Below are 9,952 nucleotides of genomic sequence, written 5' to 3'. Positions count from 1 at the left end.
AAAGATTTTTTTTGATTTTTTCAACCCCTTTCGTCACCCCTGGCCTCCTCAGAAGCGGCGTTTTTCGACGTGCCCCTCTTTACGGGGGTGAATTAACCACTTCGTATCAACCCTCGCCAATGCAACTTTGCGCACATTTAGAGGACACTTCAAAACTACTCCTCGCGAAGTTTCCCCAAAATCGGTTGAAAACTCCCATAGATATGACGTTTTAAAAAAGTGTCCCTTTAATTTTGTCCGTCAGTGTATTAGAAGAAATTCTATTCGTTTCTACAAAATCATGTTATACTATGATAATATTACCGATTGTAAGAAAATTGAATGTTTCATAAGATAATGTACTTACCGAAGCGCAGGCAAGAATTCCCCAAAAACCTGCTTTTTGTACGAAATGTTTCATAGTTATTTTTACGCGAATCAGCAATGATACATTTTCACCATTTTCTAAAGCTTCTAAAGCTTCCAACTCTTTCAAATCTTCTTGATCAAATTTTTCATTCCTATTATTTTGTCGGCTAGTTCGAGCAGCTCTAGCCATAAAATATGGTGGTAGTTCGCCAAGAGCAGTGCCAGCACCCCAAAGCATAGCTTCTATACGTACTTTTCTCATAATATTTAATATCCCTGCTGTCCACTTTGGATCAATTGTAGTTGGGCATATAATTTGATCGGGATATGGTGGTTCAGGGAAATTAAGAGCACCACATTCATATGCAGCCATAGTAACAGCTGCAATGTGTGGTCCTAAATAAAGTACGAAAGTATGTAAGCCAGTTCCAAGGCCTACACTGGAAAGAACACCTAAACCTATCCAATATAACCACCATAGCACTTTTGTTTCCCATGTTTTTAAAATCTGAAAATATGAAAATATTTCATAATTTTAATTTTAGCTTCTACCTAAAATAATGAAGAAAGTATACATAAGTTATACAAAATTTGTATTATTCCATATTCTACATATTGAACTAAAAAAAAATAGTGAAAGGTAATCAAAATGATCGCAATTCAAGGTTTTTCTGTTTACGTTCGTGACAGGTACAGCAGGTAAATAATATATGGGCTTTGATAATAAGATACAAACAAAAAATGACTACGCTATTACTAAAATAATTAAATAATTAAAAAATGTATGCATATTTTTATAATATTATTAGAAAATTTAATAATAGTTTCATACATTTCGATGTACTTTTACGATACAAAAATATGATGAAGAAGCCTTAAAATTAAAACATAAAAATATAGCAAATAATAATAAATACCATCTTCGCATAATTTTTTATTATTATTGTATGTTTACGCACCGATTATAATGAAACTTCGTAGTAGACTAGGAACTGAAAAATAAATGACACATGCTCAATTGCTGGTTTAGATGATTAATGACTTACGAGACACGGTATCTCCTGCTCTATAGCGCAACTTTTATCCTGGACAATCTAATGCATTAACACATTAAGTGTCAGTCACCGATGATTGGCAAAAAATAATTTAAGAAATCATATTCTTATATGAAATATTAATTAGCATGGAGATCATTCAGACATATGTAAATATCATTCCCTGACGATGAAAAAGTAAGATTTCTCGACTTTTTTCAAGAAAAGTCATTTTTACATGTGTTTCATGCTTACATTGTCACTGTAAAAAGTTGTAGGTTCTGTCGAATTCTGCTACAAAATTTGATGTATATTGTAGTTTATACTATTATTTAGTCAAATAAACAAAAGTCAGCACACGACATTAAACACGGTGTACAAGAGTACAATGATATAATTGGATACAGTATCCGCCACCTATGTTTTAGTACCGTTTCTATTCAGAGCATGTTATTGTTTATTAACAACCAAATTTTTTTCATATTTAACATTATTTCCATCTCCGTTATTACTTCACCCCTAAAATATAAATATCAGCAGATAGAAAAAAATGTCGTGTCTTATATTCTTCAATGCTCTACCTGTGTGCCAAGTTTCATTAAAATCGGTGTGTTACAATTGAGTAATGCTCCTTGTTAATGTAGTTTTAAGTATCTTTATATTCCTTGTCTTGTGTATAATATGAAAAACAAAAGAATGGCTGGACCTATCCCCTTTCCTCTGTAGATAAAATATTAATCACTGTCTTAGCATACACAATAAACTGTATTATTCTTTTAACTCACAAGAAATGATCAAATAAACCATTGTAAAGGGCGAGAAACAACTTTGGGAGGAAATAACTTTGTCTATTTTGGATAACTTCAGGGTAATTATATTTCGGACCTCGTTCTCGAGATTACAATGTAGTTCCCTCCCGTGCCCGCTAGATGCCACAACCTTCAGAGTGAGACAAAAACCCCAGCTCTGCCATCTATTCCTCTGGCCTGAGCTCGTCATTCCTTTTTGTTGTGCGTTAGAGGCAACAACTAAGTGAGACGTGAAGAAAGCAACAAAATGAAGAGGAAGAATTGTGAAGTAGACAAACTCAGGGACGAAATAAAGCGTCTGAAGGAATCTATAAAGATAGTTCAATACAACATCGAGGAAGAAGGTCGAGAATCGGCGAGCGAGAGCTCGCAGAGTGAATCCGGTGGAAGTGAAAGCGAATGGAATGTAACGAAGCTGTAGAGCTGGAATGTTCAGGTATGGGAATATTACTAAGAGTTCACGAGTGAAACAAGTAATTCGAAACTAACGAGCTTGCACATAGGGGCAAGACAGGTTAGGTTGCCGGTTAAGGAACCGAAATTGACTGACAGGAAATTCCAAAATCACGATAGGCCAACGGCAAACGGACGTCGTGGTTTGTGAGGTTTAAAATCAATGTAGTGTGCTTGCACAGAGGATCAAGACAAACTACAGTTAGTTTTGATATACTAGCGGGCTTGCACGCTAGGGAGAGACAGGTTAGATTACGATATTGAAAAAACCAAGAAAGTGGATGTCGCTTAGCAACTAACATATACTAGTGAACTTGCACAGCGGGGCAAGGCAGACTAGTTTTATATGGTTAATAAAATAACCTTCTGAGTTTTTGCGTATTGTCGAAGGCGGTCAAGAGGTTATGTCTGGAATCAACAGAGATATTAACGAATCTGAAGAGCGTGGTAAATATAGCGACAAGGATGTCGAGAAGGGCGACAAAGAAGGAAACAAAGACGAAAATAAGGAAAATAAACCAGAAGTAGATGAGAGATTACTGAGTCTACTTGGAGACGATCCTCAAAACTCGAAGGCTCAGGAAGTGTTTATTTATTCATTCATCACTTAGAAGCAGATAGAAATACTGGATACAAAACTGCCTGGCGGAAGAAGAAAGGGAGAAAATCATCAAGATGTACAAAAAACCAACTTTTTTGGACCCGCCACTGCTAAATGCGAAAATAAAAGGCGCAATGAAGGAAAGTGCCATTAAAAGAGATACATATATGATGGAAATACAGAATTTAGCAGGAACATCCTTGACGGCATTGGGCTCGTTGCTAAGCATACTCAAGAGAAAGAGTACATTGATCAGGAGCTGTTTGTTGAACGACTGAAGGACACAACCGAATTGCTGGAAATAATGTACAAATAATCAAAATCAAGGAAGGCGTTTATAGCGCAAGGAGTTACAAAAGGCTGTAAAACATTAGTATCTGAAGGGAAAACAGATAAGTTCCTATTCGGTGAAGATTTAGGACAGAAGTTCAAGGAGGCAGAAGCCGTTGAGAAAATATCCAAGAAAATTACAAGAGAAATGCCGTTAATAGGAAGGGATATAAACACAAAGAGCCTTCAGGGAAGGCGCCCGGCTCTGCATATAGGCGGTTTAGGTGTAAGCCAACAGGGCCGACGTCGGTTGTACTTCAGGCAGAAGAAGTATCCCCAGCAAACAAGCGATCGAAAACAATCTCATCAAAAACACAGACCGAGAAACTACAAATAAATGTAGGTATAGCAGGCAGGCTACAAGCTTACAAAAGCGAGTGCCAAAAAATCACAAAAGATGCATTCGTGTTAAATAACATAAGGGGTCATAAAATTAAATTTAGTAGAAAACCGCGACAGGAGAAACCTGCTACGGTCGAAATAAGAGCAGGCGAAGAAAACGCTTATATTGAAGCAATAAATAAATTAATATTAAAAGGCGCAATTCAGAAGTGCAAATCCGGGAAAAATCAATTTCTTTCAAGTTATTTCTTACGACAAAAACCAGATGGTACACATAGGTTTATATTGAAGCTAAAAAGATTAAATAAGTTTATTAATGCAAAACATTTTAAAATGGAGGATCTGAATATGGCAAAGAAATTGGTTTTTCCAAATTACTTCATGTACACACTGGATTTACAGGATGCGTACTATTTAATACCGATCCACGAAGAGTCGCGAAAGTACTTAAGGTTTAAATTTGGTAGAACACTATTCGAATTTACTTGTTTGCCTTTCGGATTATGTACCGCTCCTTTTATTTTCACAAAAGTAATGAAACCAGTATTGAGTAAATTGAGATGGCAGGTTATTGTTCGGTTATGTATTTAGATGACTATTTTTGCGCAGAAAAAGACTTCGATCAATGTAGCGAAAATGTTACAGCAGCGAAGCGATTACTTAAGAGTTTAGGTTTTTTAATAAACGAGAATAAGTCGTGCACCACACCAAAAACTAGGTATAAGTTCCTAGGATTCACAATAGATTCAATTAAGTTTACCACAGAATTAACAAGAAAGAAACGAATAAAGTTAAGAGAATTGCTGCAAGGTCTTAAAAGAAAGAAGCGATGCAGAATCAAAGAGCTTGCCTGCTTAATCGGTAAGCTAACAGCAGCATGTCCAGGTGTGGAACAGGCGTGGCTATACACGAAGGTTCTAGAGAGAGAGAAAATAAAGGCGCTATTAAGAAACAAACACGACTACAGACGAACAATGAATATACCAGCCCCAATCCTAACGGACCTAGACTGGTGGATAAAAAAGGTACCATCAGCAGATAGACAAATAAGAATACATAATTACAATCTTACAATTTAAACAGATGCGTCGGGATCGGGGTGGGGAGCAACAGATAAGAAAAACAAAGTGTACGGGTTTTGGAATAGTTCGGAAATAAATTACCATATCAATTTTAAAGAGTTATTAGCAGTTAAGTTAGCATTAGAGAAACTCGCGAGAGATAAAAAGAATTGTCAAATCTTGCTAAGAGTGGACAATACAACAGCTATTGCATATGTCAATAAAATGGGAGGTACAAGACACGTAATATATAATACTCTAGCTAGAGAAATTTGGCAGTGGGCAGAAAATAAAAATATAAGGTTATTTAGGATGTTATGTGGGGTAAATAAATCGTATGGGCGAAATGTATGTAACAATAACAAAGGTAAACTTTATTATTCAGTCTCACACACGATGTTCAGTTATAGACCTCTGGTTATCGACTGGCTCGTCGAACTCCCGACCCGTTGCTCCTCAAGGAGCAACCAGGAAGGGGAGGAAAAGACTCTCCTCATTAACGGTCAGCGGCTTTGTAATGTCACTATCAAAACATTACATACTTTGGCCATGATGAACTCATTGCCAGACGCCGCCGTGCCATCGACTTCGTTTATACATTGTATGTCACAGTTCCTAGAACTATGCCGCGCAGTCCGCTACAGTTATTTGCATCATATACAGCAAAAAAATCGAACGCCGAAGCGGACGCGTTATCTAGACTGAAGAATGAGGACGCGCAATAGGAAATATGTGATTCGGCATTTAGTCAAATCACAAGTAAATTCGGAACACCGGAAGTTGACTTATTCGTATCAAAGTTAAACAAAAAATGCAAAAGGTTCGTTTCGTGGTTTCCGGAAAAACAATGTGAAGAAGTAGATGCATTTACAGTTGGATGGACACACTTAAAATTTTATGCGTTTCCGCCATTCGCGGTAATTTTAAGGGTTTTAGTTAAAATACAGGCCGACAAGGCGGAAGGAATTTTAGTGGTACCAGATAGGAAAAATCAACCTTGGTACCCCATCTATCAGAAAATGCTCGTAGAGAAACCAATGATTATGGGACCTGATCCTAATTTATTACTTTACATGTGCAGTACGAAGCAACACCTAAGAGCGCAGCATCTCAAATTGATTGCAGGGAGATTATCAGGACAGACTTCTCAACAAAGGTTGGTCAGAAAACTCAAGTGTTTTTGCAAAATTCTATAACAAACCAGTTGTAGCGGATAAATACAGTTTCTCGGAAGCGGTATTATTAGATTAAGAAATGCCAAAGAAACACGAAGGTTTATTTTATGTTACTTTATGTTACTTTATATTATTTTATAACTTTACAGAAAGAAAGTACAAGCATATAGTTTTCTTTATACAATGTCTAATAAAACCTGTTGAAACAATTGTTATAAAATATAAATAAAAATAAATGGAAGAATGTTGTTCAAAAGATAAAAATTGCAACCTCTAAACAAGTACATTGTAATCTCGAGAACGAGGTCCGAAATATAATTAAACGATCAAACAAGCTCGCCATAGGCGAGCGAAGTTCGATCGCAATTATATGAGGATCCTCGTACGAAGAGATTACAACCCACCCGGAAAAATGCAAGAATCGGTAATTATAGAGAACAGGTACATCCTCACCGATTTCTAGGATTTTTGAATATGTTGTAGAAATCAACATTTTGAACAACTTTTTCTTATACATATAACCGTCGCTCGGCCTTAGTTTCCGAGATATTTGCAAAATACCATTGCTACTACTACAATGAATATTGCGTATAGCTACGCGTCTGTGACAGTGTGTGTGTAAGCGTTCAGTCGTATATTGTCTAGGCTCGGAATATACGTACGCGTCTGTGAGTCTGTATGCGTTAGCTATCATTCGTCGGTCGGCTCGTGTTTCAATCTGTTTCGACTCATTCATTCATATGAAGTAGCGCATGATTTTTATTCGTACAGTAAAAAAATGGGGCTCCGGGGGCTAGCCCCCCGTCGTGAGTTTGGAGGCGAAGCCCCCAATAACAAGTACTGCAGCGCACCACTCAGGTGTGTACATGGTTAGCCTGAGGGGTGTTTATAGTTTAGCGGGGGGTCGAGGGGGCGCAGCCCCCCGCGCGACGGGGGGTCTGAGAGGTCCAGCCTCCAAGCATCCGTATAATTGAGACATATATGCTTTTCAATTTTTGTAAAATGATTTTGCACGAAAATTATACGCCTCGAAATTACGGGAACTCACAAACGCGTACGTATATTCCGAGCCTAGACAATCGACGACTGAACGCTTACACACACACACTGTCACAGACGCGTAGCTATACGCAATATTCATTGTAGTAGAAGCAATGATATTTTGCAAATATCTCGGAAACCAAGCCTGAGCGATGGTTATATGTATCGAAAAAAGTAGTTCAAAATGTTGATTTGTAAAACATATTCAAAAATCATCGAAATCGGAGAGGATGTACCTGTTCTCTATAATTACCCTAATTTTTTATGAAATTTCAAGATCATAAATGTTTTCTTAAATGGAACGCCACATTTGTTAATCTTATCTAGCTGTTGAGATGATTTCAGAAAGGTATATACTATATAAGGTATATTCAGCTGTTTGGCCACAATCGTGTCTTTTCTATTTTAAATATCGTATTCTGAAAATTGTAAAATGTGAATTTTCGCTCAAAAAAGGTTTCAACATTTTTTTCAGTAACATTGACCACTGAAAAAACCAAGTCAAAATGCCTAAAAAGTTTCGATAATTTGTAGTACATAAGAATAACAAATTTTAAGGTTTTAAACGTGTCTGAAGATAAAACAGTATATTAGTCGTTAAAAATCTCATAAACTATTGATCATCGACGGAAACACAACCTAGGATTATTCCACGTGAAATCAAACACTAAATGGAGCAGTATCTCAGATTTTTGGCAAATTTGAGTATGTTGTAGTTTTTTGTGATGGTTAAACGTATCTCAAACATTTTTCAAAATTTTGAGAAATCATGGGTTTTACAAACGTGTATAAAACCAATGCTACATTTTTCAAATATTATAGGTCTTGAATTAATAGACAAACGAGAATGGTCGTTTGGGACCATATACGGAAAAGAACGGAGTATCAACTAAAAATGTTTCGATTAAAAAAAATGTTTACTTTTTGCTAACTTTTTTTAAACAAATGAATTGTTTTTATAGCAGGCACGGTTTTAAAAATCTGAAAAAATTGAAAATATAGCCCCGTTTGTTTCTTTTAAGGAGCAACAACGAGTATATAATATGTATATATATAATAATAATAATATACCTCTTGGTGTGGACCAACAATCCTACTGAACATCAGAAACAATGCAGTTATCGATATTATAGTCCAGACTATTCTTCTGTAATGCAATGTTTTTTTTCCTAAACTGAGTAAATTAACAAACAATTCTCGAAAGAAATAATTCAATGTAGTAACTGGATGTTGCCATAGTGTTAGATGATCAGGATCTACGTAAAAATCATTATTTGAATTATATTGGTCTTCTGAATATGGTGTAAATGATTTCTTTTCTCCTGTAGTTTGTTGGGCACCATTGACAGGAGTTGAATCCTTCACACGTTGAATGGCAGTAGTATTTTCCACCATGGCACCTCCCAGTTGATTGATCTACAAGTAAATTATAAAAACATTAAAATACAGATAAAAAGTATATAGTAAAGTGTCTAGAATAAATGGCAATTTTTATATTTTATTTTATCATTGGGCACATATGGCCAACAAGGTAAGTCGGAATGTAATAACCTATAGAACACTAGGTCTATCTAATCACTCGTTTTCATTAAAACCAAATAAGAACAGGTTTTATTCAAGTCCGCATTGCTAAAGAACTGGCCGAAATTTGAAAAAGTTATTTGATTTGCATAAAATAATAAAAACATTAAGATACTGACAAAAAGTACTACTAGATACTGCAAAAAATAATGCACAAGAGACAATAATGTTGCCTCGTAATACATAAGTGCACGCATTAAAAAACCATCATAGTTGTTTTAGCAGTGCGACATATTTTTTACCTATTACAACAAGAAGAGGAGCATATAACATCATCAATAAAAGAGTAAGTAAAATTCACAATTAAAAGTAGATAGTGTTTACCATTATTTGATAAGTAGTTTTGTGCGCTTATGTATATGTACTATTGTTGTTAATTTTTGTGCATTTTCTGTTTCCACAGTCTCTGATTGATCTAAGCAGCTACAGTTATTCCAATAAGAGGAAACGAATGGATGAATTGCTTATTTCATGAAGCAAATAATTTGCTGACGAAGCAACAGTATTTTTATGCTCTCCAAAAGTAGGAGCTGTCGCTGTGAAATTCTAGTATTTTATCTGAGTGAAGGATATATTTTTGAAAACTTGAAGGACTGAAACTGATCTCTTTTTCTATATATTGTAATTAAATAAATTGTGCGTTACAAATAGTGAATATATTTTTCCTATTTCTCACTTCATCTTTAACATTTGAATTCCTTGTAACAAAACTTTCTGCCATGCATTCTGCGTACTTTGGAAACTTAAAGCACTGAAACTGATCTCTTCTTCTATATATTGTAATATCAGTACAAATTGTGTACTACACCTTGCATTGCTCAAGATCTTAAAAAATTAATTGAATTTCAAGATATAATAAAACACCATTTCACAGGATGGATAAATCTGAGAGGTCCTTGCAATAATTGTGATAGTCAAATTCAAACATAATGAAGAAAGTTAATATAACTGCCTCCAAACAAATTCTTATTGGGAAATTACTTTTGTTCGATCAGAATAGTAGTGGAACAACGTGTAGTAGTACGAACAATAGTAGTGGAAATTTCTGCATCAAAGCAGTACCTACTACTAAAATACAAATGGGGGATCACTGTTATAAATGTAAGGCAGCGATTTTCCACCACGACAAAAGTATTTCCGATGGTCATTACACGAGTATGGTAAAGGGTAAGTGCAC

At 35.6% G+C, this 9,952-nt stretch overlaps 1 protein-coding gene across 1 annotated transcript in view; it reads right to left on the bottom strand.

Annotated features, from left to right (window-relative positions):
* LOC128894261 (vacuole membrane protein 1-like) overlaps nt 1–8,610 on the bottom strand; it is a 10,890-nt gene extending 2,280 nt beyond the window's left edge. Inside the window, exons 1-2 of the mRNA XM_054155915.1 lie at nt 8,266–8,610; nt 347–856 (exon numbers count right to left, since the gene is read on the bottom strand). Coding sequence (XP_054011890.1) covers nt 347–856; nt 8,266–8,589 — 834 coding nt within the window. The 5' untranslated portion in view covers nt 8,590–8,610. The remainder of the gene's footprint in view (nt 1–346; nt 857–8,265) is intronic.
* Nucleotides 8,611–9,952: the final 1,342 nt, after the last annotated feature.

The sequence above is a fragment of the Hylaeus anthracinus genome, unplaced genomic scaffold (genome assembly GCF_026225885.1).
Source record: "Hylaeus anthracinus isolate JK02 unplaced genomic scaffold, UHH_iyHylAnth1.0_haploid 3, whole genome shotgun sequence".
Classification (NCBI taxonomy): domain Eukaryota; kingdom Metazoa; phylum Arthropoda; class Insecta; order Hymenoptera; family Colletidae; genus Hylaeus; species Hylaeus anthracinus.
Note: the sequence above shows the minus strand (reverse complement) of the source record. Positions and strands in the feature narration are given on the sequence as shown.